Raw genomic sequence first — 19,826 nt, 5'->3', positions numbered from 1 at the left:
GACAGGATTTTATATGTATTGATGATATTTATTGATGATATATTAATTCACACTTGTATATTTATTTGGTTCACGATCAACTCATAGTTCATTCTAACACTGACACATTGATTGATTATTGTGGGCGCGGCATAATTCAAATTTCATATGATTTGACCTGAAGGTCAGTTTTGCTTCAGCCTTCAAATTATCCACATTAGCACGATATATTTTAGATTATTTGCACTTCACTGATCCAGCGCAGAATCACTAAAATATAATCAACTATACATGTTCTTATGACAACCCAAAATTTGGGATTTTCTTTCATTTTCTCTTTCAGAGATAAAAGTCACCCAGCCAAATAAAGGGTGAAACTCCCTAAAGCTGGCCATACACCAATAGATTTTCTGCAGAGTTTCTATGGCCAGATGGAAAACGTGCAACAGAATCCTCCATCTACGCTAAACTGTGCGGATGGAGGAATCTCCCACTGGGCCAAGCTTCAGTATCTTGCTAGCCATGTTACTGAAGCTTGGCCAAGTGGGAGATTCCTCCATCCACAAAGTTTAGCGTAGATGGAGGAATCTGTTGCACTTTTTCCATCTGACCTGAGAAAAATTGCAGAATAGTTATAGGTGTATGGCCAGCTTAACAGGCACACAAACAGCAAAAAAAAAAATCAAATCCCTCTCCACTTTATCCAGAACTAAAGAAAAAAAAAGATTTTGGCTTCTTTTCCATTTTAAATGCAAGAGGCAATTTAACAGATCTGGCTTGTGGGCTCATTCCTCAATTTACTGAAATATGAACTAAACAGATTCATTGGCGGATTACATGAAGACAAATGAATGAATCTAATTAATTACAGAAACTGTATAACTGAGATGCATCAGTAATTGAAGGCATGAGCTGCTAATAGCTGTTCTGATTGGGTGGCTGGAAAATGTTGCTGAAATTTGTATCAAGTCACCAGACTGTAACAAAGGCTGTTTCAGTCCATTGCTATGCCAAGCAATTTGCTACTTTATCCCTATTTTTTGTGTGTATTCCATATGCTAGTTGTTATACATGGTTTGTGTGCAGGAATGTTTGTGTAATGCACTACTAATGTATTAATTTGGAGATGAATTGTAATTCTACAAATAGCAGCAATATTATAATATCTACTTCTTTAAATATTTAAAGTTGTAGGTCCAGTTTATAACTTTATTTCAAATGACCTAGACTGAAATAATGGTCTTCAGATATTATTCTGCCTGAAATATGAATTGTTTTAACCATAGCAACTACTGCCTGGGCATGATATAAAATGAAAAAGGAACATCTCATTCATTGCTATGGGATACAGACAGTGCTTCCTTTTAAATAATAAAACCACTGGCATCTACATTTGTAAAATGGAGTCACACACAAAAGTGGAGGTAAGTCTCCCTACTGCATGAATATTTCTATCTGGTTTCATTGGGCTCTTATCTAGATGAGAGGGTATAAGATAAAGGCATTCTCTAAACTGGAAAAACAGCTTTGACCGATGAAGCTCTGCCATTTCCCAAAGAAAGTGTGTATGTATACTCATTAAAAAAGGACAAAAAAAAGAGGACCTGCCCGAAGTAACTTTATCAAGGCATGGGATATCAAGGCAGTATATCTACATGGGACTCCAGTTCTTTTCTGACGCATTAGTACAAGCAGTGAGCATCTTCTTTGCAAACAAGAACATCTCATCAATGGCTAAGAGTATGATTAACCCAAGCACTAGTGACTCTTTTGAAGCCCAGGAATTTATTCCTTCTGCCTGGTCTGTACCACAATGCAAAGCCAGCTGGAGCAGCTACAGTGGACAATAGAAAGAGATCGTCATTTCAAACAATGTGAGATGCTAGAGTGGACAGTGAACAGTGGGGAGTGACAAGGATCTGGGAAGGAAGTTGACTTCAACCTTTTTATAACAAAAACACAAAAAAATATATCTACATTCCCTTTTTACTTTTTTTTTCCATTCTTCAATGACATTTAATTATTTTTAAGAAATTGCCAGGAAAAGGGTGTGTTCTAGCATTAAAATACACATTTTTATAACTGCAGTTTAGGAAACAATTACTTTCATATGCTATCCAGTTTTTTGAGACTGCAAAGCTTTGTTGACTATCATGGACTTAAATATGAGGCTTTTTTGTGTTTCGTCTGTTATACTTTTGCTTGTTTTGCCAGTGATAAAATTATGAGGGCTATGTTACAGGTGAACATTAAATTAATCCTTATAAGAAGAACCATGGAATTTAATAAAAAAAATATATGTGCTACAGCACTTAATTTCAAGGGCATCCACACTCACAGTTCTCTAGTCTCCCATGCAAACTCTCACAAATCACTAATCCTGCCAGTGAATTCCACCTAATGCAGCATCTTGTGGTGCGGTGGCAACAATGCTGCACTGCTCCTGAATTCAGAGCACAGTTACCATTCTCATGTAAGCAGTGCCAGCTTGCACTACAGTGTGATGAAAAAATGTGGCAAGGAACTTGGCTGATTCACAAGAATATAGTCGGTCACTCAGCACCTGGCCACATTTGATGCTGCCCACTGCTTTCTGGACTGACAGCACTGCACTCCCAATGTGAGCTGTATTATCTGGGAGGGGGAGCATGCTAGGCACAAATGGAGGGAAAGGAAAGTAAAAGAAGATTTTGTTTACTTGATGAGGTTTGTGCATTACATAGTAACTGGATTTGGCGCTGGTTTATCACACAAGAGCCCTTAGTTCTTTAGGTTTCTATGGCAACTTCCTTTGTAAATTACTCTAGACAGTTTTCCACCAACAACTACTAGTTGGCATTTACCACCACATCTGTAACCTTCCAGAAGAATTGAGAATGTGGGCCCACCTTTAAGTGTGTAATTTTTCAATTGACAGATGAAGGAGCTGGTCCACAAATTCTTGGCAGCCAAGTATTTTGACAGCAGCACATCCACTACTGTCAGAATACCATTGGTGGGTGGGGGGACTGCTAAAGAATGTTCATATGTTAGACTGAAAGAAACTGATTGCATGTTCCAATAGTCTATCACACGCTTATGATATGCTAAAGCAGATTATTGTTCTCCACCCTACCTGGCTGCCAAAAGTGACGTGTAAAAGAAGCTTCATTGTACTTATCTTTCTGGCAGCCAGTGTATTAAAAAAAAAGCCCCTCCACAGTTTCTACACTTCCAAACGTGTATACAATACTTGCTACTCGGTCAGCTGCTGTGGTTCCTCTCGGTAGCTCATATGTCACTAGGCGATATCCTAGCTGTTGGGAGCAACTAAAGCAGCCATTGGGGACAGCAAGTATTTGACTCATCCAATGGTCAAATACTTGTAGCTGATAGGCTTATCGATACATAGGCTGCTGGAAAAGTAAGTATATTAATGCGTCTTTTAAAAATGTGGGTTATTGGGTAAAAAGAACCCTGTATTGACAGGATTACTTTAAAGCCCATTTCCACCTTTGTGGAGATATTTAGGGGAAAAAAAACATGCCAGTAATGTACACCAAGTGTATATGAAGCAGGCATATGCAGCTGCTGTATATGAATGTAGAAACTTACATTTTGTTTTAACTTTGCTCTTCATATACTCATGGAAATGGTCGCCTCTATGCTCTGCTTTGTGTGGAAAGGCAGAGCTGGTGTTTAGTGATCGTGTTATACAGAATCACAGGGAAGTAGGTGCTTTACAATCCAACACTGGTGTCAGACTGAGTTTCCTGGGGAGAAAATGTTGAATTTGTAGGACTCAGGCCTAATAAAATGTTTATTAAAAAAAACAACATACATTACCACAATAAATGTTAATCACTTACAAAGGTGGAATGGACTTTAAAGTGCACCTTTACCCCTTTGGCCAAAAATCACATCAGCATACAGTTCTGCATGCTGATATGAAGTAATCTTACATTCATTAAACATATTTTTATTTTACTTACAGTTTCTTGTTTTCTTCTTCCTGGTTCTCTTTGGCACAAATTATGTAATTGTGCCCAAGCATTGCATTCTGGGAAGATTACATCAGCAGTGCATTGCTGTGAAATCTCATGAGACCTCAGGAAAAGGCATTTTCCTCACCCGAGATGAAGTGCATGGTCACATGTCTCAGAGTTCCAGGAAGTAAAGGGAGATGGATTCATCTGCCCTTAGTAAAAATGGCCAGTGAGAAGAATGGAGAAGAAAAGAAAAACAAGGTATGCAAAGAATAAAAAGCCCGCAATTTTCTATAGGTATGTGTTTGTAGATTGTCATTACTAATAGGGATGTCCCGATACCACTTTTTCAAGACCAATTACTGTCCCTCAGATACTTACCGATACTTTTCTTAAAGGGACATGGCATTTTGTTCTAAAACAATACAGACTAATGATTTTAGGGCAGTTTCTTGCTGAGCATGTTCATAATATTTCCCACATCCAATCTAATGTCTCAGTCATTGATTCCTATCAGCAATTCTTTGTATAACTTCCAAGCTTAATTGGGGGAAGTGGGACAGATTGGAAGAACCAGGGGAGAATTGTTACTCTATTTCTGCAAATCATTTAACCACTTGCCGTCCGCCCGTTGTAAAAAAACGGACGGACGGCACTGCTGCATTGGCGGGTTGCCGTCGCTAGACGGCATTTTTTTCTGCTCGCGAGCGCCCCCTAGCGGGCACGCACGGTCGCGCGCACGCAATTTTAAGGCTTGACATGTTTGGTGTCTTTTTACCCAATGTGACCCCGTCTTTTATATTTTACCAAAAAATTGGGTAATAATAAATGTATTAGAATTTAATATAGGGGAAACAGTTTTTTGTAATTTTTCCTTAATATAGTAAACAATTAAAACCCCAGTGGTGAATAAATACCACCAAAAGAAAGCTCTATCTGTCCCCAAAAAAGGGTATAAAATTCATTTCAGTACAGCGTTGCATGACGGAATAAATGTCAGTCAAAGTACCGCAGCGCTGAATACTGAAAAATGGCCTGGATGGGAAGGGGGTTTAACACCACGGATGTCAACTGGTTAAAGAGTTATAATTCTCCCCTGCTAACTTGAATAGGTTAAATCAAATGATCCATAGTACACGGTACACACTTGCAGTACACTGCAGAAATACAATTCTCCCCAGCTAACCTGAATAGGTTAAAATTTAACCTATTCGAGTTAGCAGGGAAGAATTGTATTTCTGCAGTGTACTGGAAGTGTGTACTGTGTACTATGGACCCTTTAACCATTAATGATCCATAGTACAGAGTTCCAGGACCAGTACACAGAGTACACAATAGAGTTACGTCTTCCCTGCTTCTTTCAATGTGTCCCAACTTCTCGTATCATGCCCGCAGCCAGCCCTATCACAGCTGCCACATACAAAAGCAAAACATACAAAAGCAACTCTCAGGATCGCGGCGCTGTGCAGGAGTCCGTTCCCTGGTCTCTCACGTTGCCCTTCTGTCCTCAGCACTGTGCGAGAGTGTCATCCGTCGGCGCTCTCGTGGCCATGCTGTGGGAGGAGCCTCTGTGTGACGTCTTCGTTTAGCTACCTGGCAGGCTGCCCGGAGGACCCCAACAAGCACGGTACCTCTGGGCAGCCTGAAACTATTTTAAAAATGAAAGTGCCAGTATCGGCGCTATGTATCGGGGCATTTTCACAAGTACAAGTACTTGTGAAAATGCTCTGTATAGGCCCTGATACTGATACTAGTATCGGTATCGGGACATCCCTAATTACTAAACATTTCTAAAAGGTGCCTTTGTTGTTATTTTGAAGATATGAGTGTAGTTCCTCTGTAAGGTATCACGTTTACTAAATGGATAATGGCAATCTGAAACTGAACCATTAGCACAGTTCCCCATTTTATAAAGTCACTAATTTTATCAGACAGATAAATGAGAAATACTAACTAATAATAATCATCATAATAACAAATATTATTTCTTTTTATTATAGCATTGTTGGCACCACAAAAATATATTTGAAATATAACTGGTGTGAATTGGATACTACATGCATGACTGCAAATAAGCAGTCTGAGAAGCAAAGACCTGCCTGGTGCTTTTCCTGATTCAGAGTCCACATTTTCAATTGTCATGAGCACACTTTGGAGATGGGCAAGGAAAGAATGTGAATGACAGATGTTGGGTAATGGTGCAACTCAGTATAGAGGGGTTTAAAGATGACAAATTTAAAAGGTATTCAGACTCTATTAGTGTAAGGCTATGGGAACCCTCTGAAGCATCCTTTATTCCTTTGGCGGGCCAATTCAACGCTGCTAGCAACCAGTTTGATCCAGTTCCTCCATGGACTGTAAATGTTTGTATATGTATGTGTCTACTCAATGGTGGGTAGTTTTAGGCCGGGTTCACACCTAGGCAACACCATTTTTGCACGTTTGTACGTGCGTGTTCAGCGTGCGGTTATTTGCACATTTATTCGCAGTGTGCACATTTTGATGTGCAATTGTACACGCAACAACTCGCATGAAAATGTGCAACATGCTTCTGCCATGTGTTTTTGGGCTTTCCATTGAAGTCTATTGGGCAAAAACGCACTGCTAACTGCTTAAAGAAGCTCATGTACCTTTTTGGGCGTTTGACGTTTTCCTGCTGGTGTTTTTCTGCTCAGGTGTAAACAGCGGCCATTGAAAATCATGGGAATTCATGTGCTGGGTACTTAAAAGCACTTTTCCAACTGCTCAAAACTCTTAGGTGTGAACCAGGCCTTAGAAATCACCATCAAACAGCAGATGTTTTTGCTCCCTCAGCATAATCACGTGGGGATTTGTGAAAGACTGGGCTGGATTACTTAAAGGACAAGTTTACTTTTAGCGAACTTGTCCGTTATTAAATCCCCCTGAGATCAGCCTGCCATGTTAAATACTTACGCTTTTTCCTGTTCCAGTTCTCTTCACTGTGTAGAACTACCCAGTTCTGCAGAGCCTTTCTTCCACAGGAAGGTTGGAATACGGCTCACCCATAGGAATGAACGGGGCCACACTAAAAAGAAAAAGGAGGCAGGGGTGGTGTTTCTGAAAAACTGTGCATTGCAGGGCAGGGAAGGGCCATGCAATGAAGATGACTGGAACAGGAAGGAAGGTAAGTATTTATAATGGCAGGCTGCACTCAGGGAGGTGAGAGGAAGTAGTAAAGGACACGTTTACTAACAATCATTATTGGTCATCTGTGTAACTACACTCCATGTGTCCTTCATGAAATTGCTGATCCTTTTTTTTTTGTCAAAAAAAAAAAAAAGGTACAGTTTAATGATTGTTAACTTAAATGTTCCAGCATACTATCTTTGCTACCAACCTCACTTTAGAAGTTGGTCATTCTGCTCTATTACCGCACCTTATCAGTTCTACCAATACTGAAATTGACAAGCATATAGCTCAGAAAAGTCTTGAAAGAAGAGGTCAGGAATGGCAGCCTCCATACTTCCTGACTACAGGCTTCCAATTAGCTGGATCAGCAAGTGCAAAAGCCACTAGTTTAACAGCCAAAAATTAAGTATTTTCAAAAGAAAGTCAGCAATGGTGTCCCTATATTTCTCTCAGAACAGGTTTATTTAAAAGACTCAAACTAATTCTAAAATTATAATTATGTCTGGAAAATTAGATTCACTTCAAAGGAAACCTGTGTGGAAAGTTGTATGTAGGCTACCATTTCTCTACCGGAAATCCTACCTTCATGGCTCTTTCAGACTGACTTGGAAGTTTCAATACCTTCTCAATGACACTGCAATGGTTAAGTGCTCATTTTGGCCTAGGAAAGACAAAAAAGTTATACTAGTCTGATTCTCAGACGCGGCTTGCTCTTACTCTGGTCCCTTGAGCATCTCTCCCCCTCCACTGCAGTGGTCTAAGGTCCTTGAGTCATTATACTCTGTACACAGACATGAGGACGCTGAGAGACATTGTACACAGACATGAGGACGCTGAGGGACATTCCATTGCTGTGGCAAAGGACACAGACTTGAGGGAGCGCTGCTACAGCCAGCCAGCTCCAAAGATCGTGCGAGTATAAAATTAGTTATTTTCACCCCCAGACCAAAATGAGCACTTAACCCTTGCAGTGCGAGGTAGCCCCACGGCAAGGGTTAATAAAAAATGTCCCCGGACCTCTGCTTTAAGGCTCATTTACAAGGCAGCCATGCCAAATACACAGTGGCTGGTGTGCACTGAGAGGAATGTTACTGATACACCGATTGCAGCACATCACATTACTTTTTTTTGTTAGAGCTTCATTGAAATGTCACAAGTGACATTTCACTTAATTCTGTTCACCGCAGCGGCGTTATGATTCAGTGGTTTGCATTGCAGCACACAGCGCTGAAAAAAGTACTGTATGCATACTTTATTTTCAGTGCACACCACCACTGAAAACAAGGTGTTATGTCATGTCTATGTGTTGGGACGCACTGGGCAAGGCTACAAGTGCAGCCCCAACGCATCTGGTGTGAACGAGCCCTTTAAATGAAAAGGAAAACATCTATAAAAAAAACTCATATTAGAGAGATTCAGTAATGAAATACAACAGCTATTTCAGCTGCAGCAACATAAGAGTTCCAGGCAGTTCAATCAGGCCACAGAAATGAAAGCGGGAATAAAAAAAAAAAAAAAACTCTACTCACTTTGCTGGTTGTGAAGAACAGAGCAACTAGAGTCACACAGGCAGTCCCGACCACAAAGAGCAAGATGAGCAGCAATGGATAGTGCTGGCTAATGCACTGATATTTTTCATAAAGCGAATGCGTGATAATCCAATCCTCATTGTCCTTTATCAGATATTTCCCTTTAGATGGCATTTTAATCCAGCCTGGCTTCTCGTTTTCCACCCTAGCTCTCACGGTGCACAAGACACACCGAAGCTTATCGTCTCCCCGGGCTGTTGTGGCGTGTTCGTCTGATTCACATTGCAAGCTTGCGTCCGCCGTGAGAAGTCTGCAGCTGGAGTAAGGTAAGAGAACCAGCTCCCTCCTCCCAAAAACATGTGCAGCTTATCGAGGCTTGTGAGCAAGCACTGCTGTGCCTGGGCGATATCCTGTCAGCTCAGCGCAGTCACTAGCCATACACCATCTCATCGTTCTCTCCCCGCTGACTCCTTTGTATTCTGCAAAGAAACAAGAGAAAGGCACTTTTAGAGCCTGATTCTTTGGCATTTCATTAAACAAGACTTTGTATTTACAGCTGAACATTTACAGCTAAACACTAAAATGACAAACCTACATACTTGTTTAAAACCGGTGACAAGGTGGCTGGTATCCAGAAGTTAACAACTTAATTGTTAGGTGTTGGAACACAAGCCGCTGTGCTACAAGTTAAATTAAACAAGGCGATCCTTTGTGCACAGACCATATTACAGAGTGCATGACAGCTCGTTGAACACATTGGCCTGCAGGTGGCTCTTGAAAGGCAAAGAGATCTGAAAGGATGCTGAGCGGAAAGAGAGAGGAGGAGTTGCAGAAATAGATACATTACAGTGATTGTATGTTTGAAAGCCAAGTGACTCGTTCAAATCACACCTGTAAAACAACTTGTTTGTCAACTCCTCTCTTAAATGATGCAATTCAAACAAGCTGTACAAAGCGAAGGCTGTTTGCTTTATTACATTTATATCACCTATCTCTGGCAGAGGACACCACGTCCTAAAATACTTCTCATAAATAGGCTTGAGACAAAAGGAAGAAAAAGGGCTAATGCGTAAATAATGTGGGGCATTCAATTGTCATCAGTTGTAAAAACACTCAGATTTACTCCAATTACTAAAATGCTAAGCACATTTTGAAAGGTCCAAGATTCCTGCAACTTCCTGCCCCAGCTGTTGTAAAATGTAATTGCATGGAGACAATACAATGGATAGGAATCAAGTAGATTTAATGTTCTAAATCAGCCATTCTCAACCGGAGTGCCTTCAAATTTTCACTAAAGGGGGATACAGATATCATGTGAAATGGGGGCTCCTGATATATAGGGGGCTGTTTTAGAGATGCAACGATACCAGTTCAGATACCAGTGCCGATACTTGGCATTTTCATGAGAACTACCAGGGCTGGAGCTGTTGCAGCTGGGACCTGGCTCTGGCTCTCCACCACTGTCCTGAAATCATTAGTCGATATTGTTTTTAAAAAACTGTCACATGACAATAAACAAAAATGTATCAGTACTTGTATCTGTAAGTACTTGGGCAAGAATCCGTACTTGTACTTGCAAAAATGGTATCGGTCCATCCCATATGTTTATAAAAACAAAATCATACATTTTGTACAGAGATGTACAAATCCCGGGAGCTTTGTATGCTCCTTACAAATGACAGCTGCCTCTACCACACTTGTTTTTTTATATTTTTACATATATGTTTTTTACATACTTTCATTCTAGATGTTCTATATACACTGGGTTGATTTACTGCAGGCAAATAGGCTGTTTTCTTTGCAAGGGAAATGTTTACTTGAACAAATGGCACATAAAATTGACATGATGTATCCATTTTCATAATGTAAAATGAACAAAAATGCAGATTTGTCATTTGGAAAAATATATACACCCCTACATTTACCAGTACTTCTAATCCATAAAATTAGAATCAGGTGTTCCAGATTGGGTTCCAATGATTAGAGCCTCCTTAGGAAACACGCAGGTGTAAAGGTGGCCATACACTTTACAACCCTCGCAAGACTTTTTAAAAAATTTTAAAATTTTTTAAAAATAATTTTAAAAACGTACGATCTGCCCATCTTGGACAGGCAGATCGTACTTGCGATCATCGCAAGCCCACCCCCTGAGGGGCGGGCTTCCGATGACTGCAATGAGGGGCGGGCTTCCGATGACTGCAAACGGGGCAGTGTGCGCGTGCGCACACCGGCCCATTCGGCAGTTGTCGAACAAGCAGGCCACTAATACGCCGAGAATCGTACGATTCCCGGCGGGTTTTCCAGCCTGCTTGTTCGACGGAAGACGTGTGACCGTACAGTAGAAACGGTCACACGCCTTCCATACACTTTGCGATTCTCGTACGATCGCGGGATTTCCCGCGATTCTCGTACGATAATCGTACAGTGTATGGGCACTTTAAGGAGAAAAAAATATCATGCACATTTTAAACAACTTGCCAGCCCAACAAATTTAGCCCAAGAGCTGACTGCTGTATGCTAGAAAAAGACTCAAGGCCCCCAAAATTGTATTGTTATATATTCAGATCACTCTTGCATCATTTGCTGTCAAAGTATATGCATCTACAATCAAAAGGAGATAGCACCATCTTAACCTGCATGGCAGCTGTGCCAGAAAAAAGCCTCTGCTATCAAAAATACATTAAAGCAAAACTAGTTTGACGTTGAACATATAGACAAAGACTAGGCCTTCTGGAACAGAGTGCTATGAACTTATAAATCAAATATATGGTTGTTTGGCCAATAATAGTAGACATGTTTGGTGCAAACCGAGCACAGCATTGAGGAGAAGAACCTTGTACCAATTGTGAAGCATGGTGGCAGGAATGTAAGGCTGCTTAGCTGCATCAGGGCCTAAGCAGCTTTTAGTCATCAAGTCAATAATTAATTCTGCATCAAATATAATGTGCTTGATGAGAATGTGAGGCCATCTGTGCAAAGGTTGAAGCTGAACCAGGAATGGATCTTTAGACATCATGGATCCAAAGAATACTAGCAAATCCACCTGAAAGGCTCAGAAAGATGAAATAGGGGGTATTAATTGGTCGAGTCAAAGCTCTGAATAGAGTTCCATTGAAAAGTTGTGGGGAGATTTGATATGGGCAGTTCAAGCAAGGAAACCAAAAAATATTTTGCAACTAAAAGGAATTTTGCATGGATAAGTTGTAAAAAAGATTTCACCAAATGGATGTCAGAAACTGGCACACAGTTATGCAAAACAACTTCAAAAGAATAATTTCACCTAAACCAAACATCAATAGATGTAATGGTGTACCCTATGCCTCATAAGCTATTTTTGTTGAATAAAAGATTGAAGTTTCCTTGTTCAAATATGTTGAAAGATTCAACAATTTCCACATGACTGTATAGCTCTCATTATCATAGAAATGTTCCAAACTGTATGTGGGTACATTCAGTGCTATTTTAAATGATAACTGTAGACCACCATTAATACATCTTTACCTAGCAATGAATGGATTTGCGGTATGCATGTACAGAAATAAGAGGACTCAGGAGGGATAATTTTTGCAGTCTGTTCTGCTTCAGGCAGAGTACCACAGTGAAGATCGCTGGAATGGGGGCCAAGGTAAGTCAGACTGGTTTCACAGTACTCAGGGGGTTGCGTACAGTTGTCCTTTAAATATGAAATACGAAAGCTTCTCAGTATATACTAGGGCTGGACAACCCAGCAGAAAATTCTCTCTCTAAAGCACTGCAGAGTACTGAAGTATTTGCATGTCTTCCATTTCCATCACAAATACCAAAAGCACAGTGTTTATCCCCAAGTTCAAAGAAATGCCACAGCAATGCAAATCATGCCTTTATGTCCATGGGCCAACTGTGCAGTCACAGGTGCTGGTGAATGATGCATACATGAGTTATACTATGGAATTTATGAACACTGTCACAGACATCTTAATGAATTCTGGTGTACACTCGTGTGAGCAAAGCGGCATGATGGGAGGTTGGCATTGAGGCTGGAGTGTCCGCAACCGGGGGCTGCTGGAGTGTCCGCAACCGAAGGCTGCATTTTCAGCCCCCGGTTGCATGGCCTCATTGGTTGTTATGGTCTGTGCAGTCAACAGCTTCTTAGCAACCAATGACCCTGTGCAGCTGACAGCATCATCTCAACCAGTGGTACTGTTCAACCGACAGCATTCTGAGAACCAGCGACTTGTGGGGGAAGGGGCTGGCACATGCAAACATGCCCTGCTACTGACTGACTACTGACGCACAGTGTACACATAGCGTCTCCACTCTGAGCACTCTGGCCTGTCTCTGTACGCCAAAATAGTTTTGTCTTAATTACCTCCAGATCCTTATTAATGGAAATGTGGCCCACAGCACAAGTAAGTGTTGCAAATGCTTTATTGAATAGTGGTTATAGTGCTTTATTTCTGAGTGTGCGGTTCTTTCAGGGAGATGAAGAAATTATTTACATGGTTCTGCTTACTATCCTGAAATGAAGAATAAACCTTTTCTGTGATAGAAGTGACACGTAAATAGCTTTTGCATAAAGGAGGCAAAGTCCACTTTCTAACTTATTTATATAGAAAAGATAAAATGTAAAAAATGGTTATCTTGTATGGTAATAACAGGTGGGCAAGCAGCATGTATGAATGCGTGAGAGGAAAACTGATCTTATCCTAACCTATATAACAAGTGAAAATGCGGATTAGAATATAGAAAAATGTGACTGTAGTATTTAGAAAGTATGCTGTCCTTTGGCTAACATGCATAATGTTGACATTCTGTAAAGGCTCGACCTATTTGTCCCCGACATTGCATAATTACTGTTTTCAGAACGGAAAGCAAAATGAACTGCTGGAGGCAACATACTGTCTGCTTTATATGTTGTCACAGAACAGACCACCAATCAAGTGTTTGCAATGAAGCTAGAGATGCAGATAGTCTTCTGATAACTCATAAGGCCCGACACTTCATGTCCCCCTTGATGCTACTGATATCCACCTCAGAACAGTTTTACATGAATACAAGTAAAAAACACAAACTGTAAATATGCTTTGGAAATGCCGTTTCACTTGCACTTGTCAGGAAGGGCCTCCATTAAATTTGAGCATGGTTGTAATGTCAAAACAGCTGCATGCACCTACACGAAGAACCAAATCACACTATACTATTGTTCTAGACACGGGTTACTGTGCATTTGGCACGCACTATCATACATCGCACCAATAATACGTCTGAGAATACGTCTGTCTCCATGCACAAATTTGGAAACAGTGGTCGCACTCAAATGCTTTGGGGCAGCCCAGTTCTAGTTCAGCCTAAGGGAACTTCAAAGTGATAACGTTATATACTGGAAAAAATAATGGAAGCTGTTAGTTTGTAGAGACACCCGGTGGCAGGGATGGCATGTGACACATGGTTTGTCCTGCTGCCGAGTACTCTACATATTCCAGCTCTCACAAACTTGTGTTGCACCACATATCAAGGAAGCGGCAGATCGTCATGAAACTGAATATTTTAGATTTTAATAAAGTAATTTCCTACTTATTGATGAGTTCTTGACATCAATTCCATCACTGCCACCAGGCACCTCTGAGATCTAGAGTGCTTCCTGTCCCCCCCAATACATGTCCTCCTGACCTACAGCTGATTTGACTTGTATGGAGAGAAGAGCAATTCTGATGCAAACAAAAGCCTGTGTACATAGGTCCTTAGAAAGTAATAAAGAGTTCTTCAGGCAGCTGGAAGTGCTTGTTCTTGTGCTTGTGTCACTGTCAAGCAAGTATTGCAGCAAGTTACGCAAGGTCTGTGGGACCCACACCACGTGACAACCGCCCGAAAATTGCTCTTGCACCTTTTTGCGTGACAGACGATTTCGCTTGCGCAACAAACCGCAAAAGGTGTGAACAGCCTTCATTGACTTTTATGCAAATCTCTGTTTTGCAAGATATCGCATGACTCAATCCATGCGATAAATCGCCTAGGTGTGAACCTAGCCTTACAGTCATATTGTTCGACTTCCATTAGATTTACCAACCATGTAGTGCAGGAAGAGCCAACATAATTGAATACAAATTGCATTATTGTTTAGGCAGGCCCTTGTATATCTAAGTTGCTGGTAAATTATGCAGAGATTGTCCAGTCAAATTGTAACACATGTTGTTAGCTTTTACTCTTGATGGGAACTTGTTTTACATCCAAGTACAATAGCAAATAGACCGTTTAGGTCCCAAAACAAATGCATATCAGTGCTTTGGCTCCAACAAGAAAATCAAAAGGAACGTTCTACCATAAAGAGGAGCGTTCTAAAAACTAAGCTCAAAAAAGGCAGCCTGTGGATAAAGGACTAGTCATCAGTATCGCCTGTAGTCTCCAAGCTGCTGATGTTTAGTCCTTTAACAACTTACAATGCCTTGTTGTGCAATCTGTCTCTGTGTGGCGTTGGCCATCTAGGTAGAGGCAGGCCTTTGTTTCCTCCAGAAAGACCAGTGAAAGCAGAGTAGTGACAACACCCAATCTCACCCAAACACACACTAGCAGTCAGAGGCAGTAGCGCATTCAAGTCACACTACAGATATACAACTATGGGGCTGTAACTACAGGAAGGTTTAGTCACACACCAGGAAGTGCACTACTATTTTTCAGGAGGAATTCCAGACAAAAAGGTAAATTTTTCAGGTTACTGCTTAGGCACAATTAACATTTCTAGGTGTTGTTATAACATAGCAAATGTTTTTTGAGTTCAGGTACACAATAACTGTCGGAGTAGTATAAAATAGTACATTTTCCTTTTCTGTTTATCAAAGCCATTGTATAGTGAAATTACAGATAAATGCATATTTTCAGTTATTACCACTAATAAGCTGAACTCAGACAGCTAAACACAAAAATGAAATGCACATACCTCGTAACTTTCTAAGATGAGAAAGAGGGATACCTTCCAGCAAAATGGGGGAATTCATAAAAACTGGAGCAGACAGAATGTGGAGCAGTTACCCATGGCAACCATTTAGCTTCTCTCATTAGTTTGTTCCGTTAAGCTTTGAAAATGAAAAAGAGAAGCCAATTGGTTGCCATGGGTAACTGCTCCAGATTCTGTCTGCTCCAGTTTTTATGAATTCTCCCCAATGTATTTAGGCAATGGACACATCTTTCCCACACTCCCCCTCCCCAGCCTGTGACCAGACATTGAAGGATTGATAAACTAATCTCTGTTACTCTGCTATCTCCTCCTGTCAGTATGTTACTTGTTAAGGCCTCATGCACACTGGCTGGCTGTCATTTTAGCAACAGAAGTTATCTGGTAAGTATAAACAACTTTATGCTTCCCAGATCACTTTTTAATGTACTGGGCTTAGTCGCGTTTATACACGTTTACATGCGTTTAGATGTGTAACACCAGGCAAATTTCTAGTTTGAGTAAACTAAGCTAGACTGAATATACCTGGATCCTGCTGGATGTCTAGGTGTGCATTCAATCATAGAAAAGTCTTACATGAGTCCAGGTGTGTTTACAAATGAGCTCCAAATGCACCTGAATTCATGAGGTGTACATGAGGCCTTATGTAGGAGTACAACTGACTGTCTCCTTGTGATGATCCTTCTTCTCTCTGGCTGACCTCTGCCTAACAGATTTTCGTTTGTGCATGTGGAGTGTTCATGTTGCAATTTTTTTCGTAGGAAAACACCACTAATCCGTCGATTTTCATTTGATTCCAGAAAAGTTTTCCAGCCTGACAGATCGAGGAAATTCAGCCAAGAGTACAGTAAAAAAATATCGTTGGGTTCCCATCAACTGACCAATTGCTGTACAAAAGACCATTCGTGAACAATTTCCGAACTATAAATCGATAGGTGTATGGGCACCTTTACCAGGAAAGTGAGCACACATTCAATCTGCCGTGAGTAAAGTAAACACACATTCGATCTGTCATCATTCTCATCCTGAAAACTGCAAAGATAAGATAAGATCATACCCAGACACAGAGTAGAGACGGCTTATTGTTTTGCATTTTGAGAAAGAGAATTAAAGAAGGGAACAGAGATTGAGCATGTATTAAGAACAATCACTGCAGCCATCTACATATAAAATATGCATCGACAACATTACTTATAGAAAGCTGATTTCTTTTCCATACATGTCTAAAAAAATAAAAAGCACTATACATTCCCTCTAAAGCACTCAAATAATAAAGTAAGAAATAAGCACAACAAAAGCAAAAACAAAATGAAATATAGTGTAAAAACAATTCAAACATTCTGGCAGGACATATATTTATATCAATTTGTAAAGCTGACACCAAATGATACTATAAAATCATGTCTTGAATCACTTTTTTGGGGAGGATATCCATAAAGATAGGGGGGAAACCCTGACAAAAATGGAGGGCTGTTGTTTTCTACTGTCAGTAGTGAGTGTGTTGAGATTCTTTGGTTCGGAGTACAACAAGCAGAGAAGAAAAGGCCTTCTAAAAAGTGAAAAGAATGAATTGTAAAGACAGTATACAGAAAAGGGGGGGGGGGGGGGTGCATAAGAATAAGTTTAAACAAAGAAACAAGCTTGACTGCCCCTCTCCCTAAGCTGCTTTCCCTCCTTCCATGGTAACCAAACTATTCAGATCACAGAGTCTTGCTGGGGACTGCACATTAACTCATTACCTGCCACAGTGCCTTGAAAAACCTCCATTAACGTGCTGACAACTGCCAATGACAGTGGCACCACTAGTCTATTTCTTACAACAAAGTCAGTTTGCTGCTAAAGAAGAAATACAATAGGCATCCTATATCCTTATCTACTTTGTCCGACTGTGTCCACGTTCTAGACACTTCCACTCTTCTATTATGCTTTGTGTTAGTTGTAGAGTATTGTACTTTTGTGCTCTGTTAGCCATCAATTAGTGCACAAAGTTTAGAGTTTAGGTGATGCCCTTTATTGGCTAACTTAAGGTTTTTAAAAATGCAAACTTTTGGGATTTCTCAGATCCCTTAATTCCTTTCGAATCCCAAAAGTTTGCATCTTTACAGGAGAACTATGGGGTTAGGGCTTTTCCCCATAGTTCTCCTAAGGGTAATGGGAGGACACAAACTAGCGTCCTCCCGTCACCCTAAGCTCAGTATACCGTGAGCTACAGCTCGCAGTATACTGAGACGTTGCAGCTGAAACGGATCCCGACAATTATGTCTGGATCCGCCCATCTGCGTGAGAGACAGCTGGCTCTGCCTATCTAGAGGCAGAGCCAGCTGTACCCATCCCCTCCCCGTCCGTTCCGCCAGTCAGCGCTGGAGGATCGGAGCGGAGGGAATCCAGCCCCTCCCCTGTCACGGCTCTCTGCCGTGACAGGATCGAGAAGTCAGCGAATGCCGGTATGTGTTCACTCACTTCCCGATCTACTGAGCCGACCTGTGACAGTTTCATTGTGACAGGTCGGCTAGAACTATGAGGATGAGTGAAAAGCACTCACCTCATAGTTCTCCTTTAATAACTACAAGTGACACTAAAAGCTCAGGAGTTAAATCTTAAAAATACATTAAAGTACCCGAACTACTAACAAAAATGCACCTTACTTGTACAACCTCAATTTTAAAAAAGTTGCGACACTGTAAAATCTACATAACAACTGAATGCAGCACTTTGCAAATCTCATAAACCCATATTTTTATTCACAATAGAAAACATATCAAATGTTTAAAATGAGAACATTTACCATCTTCAGAAAAAAATAAGGTCATTTTGAAATTAACGGCAGCAAAACAGCTCTCAAAAAAAGCTGGCAAAGTAAGTGGTACTAACAAGGAAGAGCTGAAATGACATTTTGCGGCTAATTAGGTTAGTTGGCAACAGTTCAGAAACATGGTTAGGTAGAAAAAGAGCATCTTAGAGAGTCAGAGTGTCTCAGAAGTAAAGATGGGCAGAGGTTTACCAATCTCTGAAAAGCTGCATCTAAAAATTGTCGAACAATTTCAGAATAATGTTCCTCAATTAAAAAAGTAAAGACTTTAAAATATCATCATATACAGTACATATCATCAAGAGATTCAGAGAATATGGAGAAATCTCTGAGCGCAGGGGACAAGGCCGAAATGCAATATTGGAAGCCCATGATCCTTGGGGCCTTAGACAGCACTGCATTAAAAATAGGCATGATTCTGTAATGGACAACACTGCACGGGCTACGGAATACTTCAAAAATTCACTGTTTCGGAGCGCCGCCCACCGGAGCAGCAGTGACGCGACGCTCGGCGAGGTAAGTAAAAAGAAACCGGACCACAGGACCACACTGACTCGAGTATAAGCCGAGGGGGGGCACTTTTCAGCAAAAAAAATGGGCTGAAAATCTTGGCTTATACTCGAGTATATACGGTATCTGAACATGATCCAGAAACGCCAGTGTCTTCTCTGGGCCAAAGCTCATTTAAAATGGTCTGTCACAAAGTGGCAAACTATTCTGAGATCAGATAAATTTAAATTTGACATTCTTTTTGGCAACTATGGGCTCTGCTTCCTCCGAACAAAAGAGGAGAGGGACCTTCCAGCTTGTTATCAGCGCTCAGTTCAAAAACTTACATCTCTGATGGTATGGAGGTGCATTAGTGCATATAGAATGGGCACCTTGAACATTTAGAAAGGCATAATCAATGCTGAAAGATATATCTAGGTTTTAGAGCAGGATATGCTCCCATCCATACAACATCTTTTTCAGGGATGGCCTTGCATATTTCAGCAGGACAATGCTGAACGGCACACTGCATCCATGAAAACAGCATGGCTTCATAAAAGAAGTCCAGACCTTTCACCAACTGAAAATATTTGGTGCATCTTGAAGTGAAAAATATGGCAACAAAGGACTGTTGAGCGGTTAGAATCCTATAACAGGCAAGAATTGGACACCATTCCTCTCCCAAAACTCCAGCAACTGGTCTCCTTGGTTCCCAGATGTTTACAGAGTGTTGTTAAAAGAAGGGAAGCTACACCGTGGAAAACATGGCCTTGTACCAACTTTTCTGAGATGTGTTGCTGCATGTTGTTGTGTACATTTTCTCAAATTGAGCATTGAATATGTTTTCTATTATAATAAAATATAGGTTTATGAGATTTGCAAATCATTGCATTCTGTTTTTATGTAGATTTTACACAGCGTCCCAACTTTTTGGGATTTGGAGTTCTACATCATCACTTGGCTTTAGATCCTCAAAT

General features: G+C 40.7%; 1 protein-coding gene across 1 annotated transcript in view; it reads right to left on the bottom strand.

Moving 5' to 3' along the window:
- Positions 1–8,988, bottom strand: part of ADCY7 (adenylate cyclase 7) — a 95,688-nt gene extending 86,700 nt beyond the window's left edge. The window contains exon 1 of the mRNA XM_018566082.1: positions 8,624–8,988. Coding sequence (XP_018421584.1) covers positions 8,624–8,797 — 174 coding nt within the window. The 5' untranslated portion in view covers positions 8,798–8,988. The remainder of the gene's footprint in view (positions 1–8,623) is intronic.
- Between the last annotated feature and the right edge of the window lie 10,838 nt (positions 8,989–19,826).

The sequence above is a fragment of the Nanorana parkeri genome, unplaced genomic scaffold (assembly GCF_000935625.1).
Source record: "Nanorana parkeri isolate BGI_ZX_2015 unplaced genomic scaffold, ASM93562v1 scaffold914, whole genome shotgun sequence".
Classification (NCBI taxonomy): Eukaryota; Metazoa; Chordata; class Amphibia; order Anura; family Dicroglossidae; genus Nanorana; species Nanorana parkeri.
Note: the sequence above shows the minus strand (reverse complement) of the source record. Positions and strands in the feature narration are given on the sequence as shown.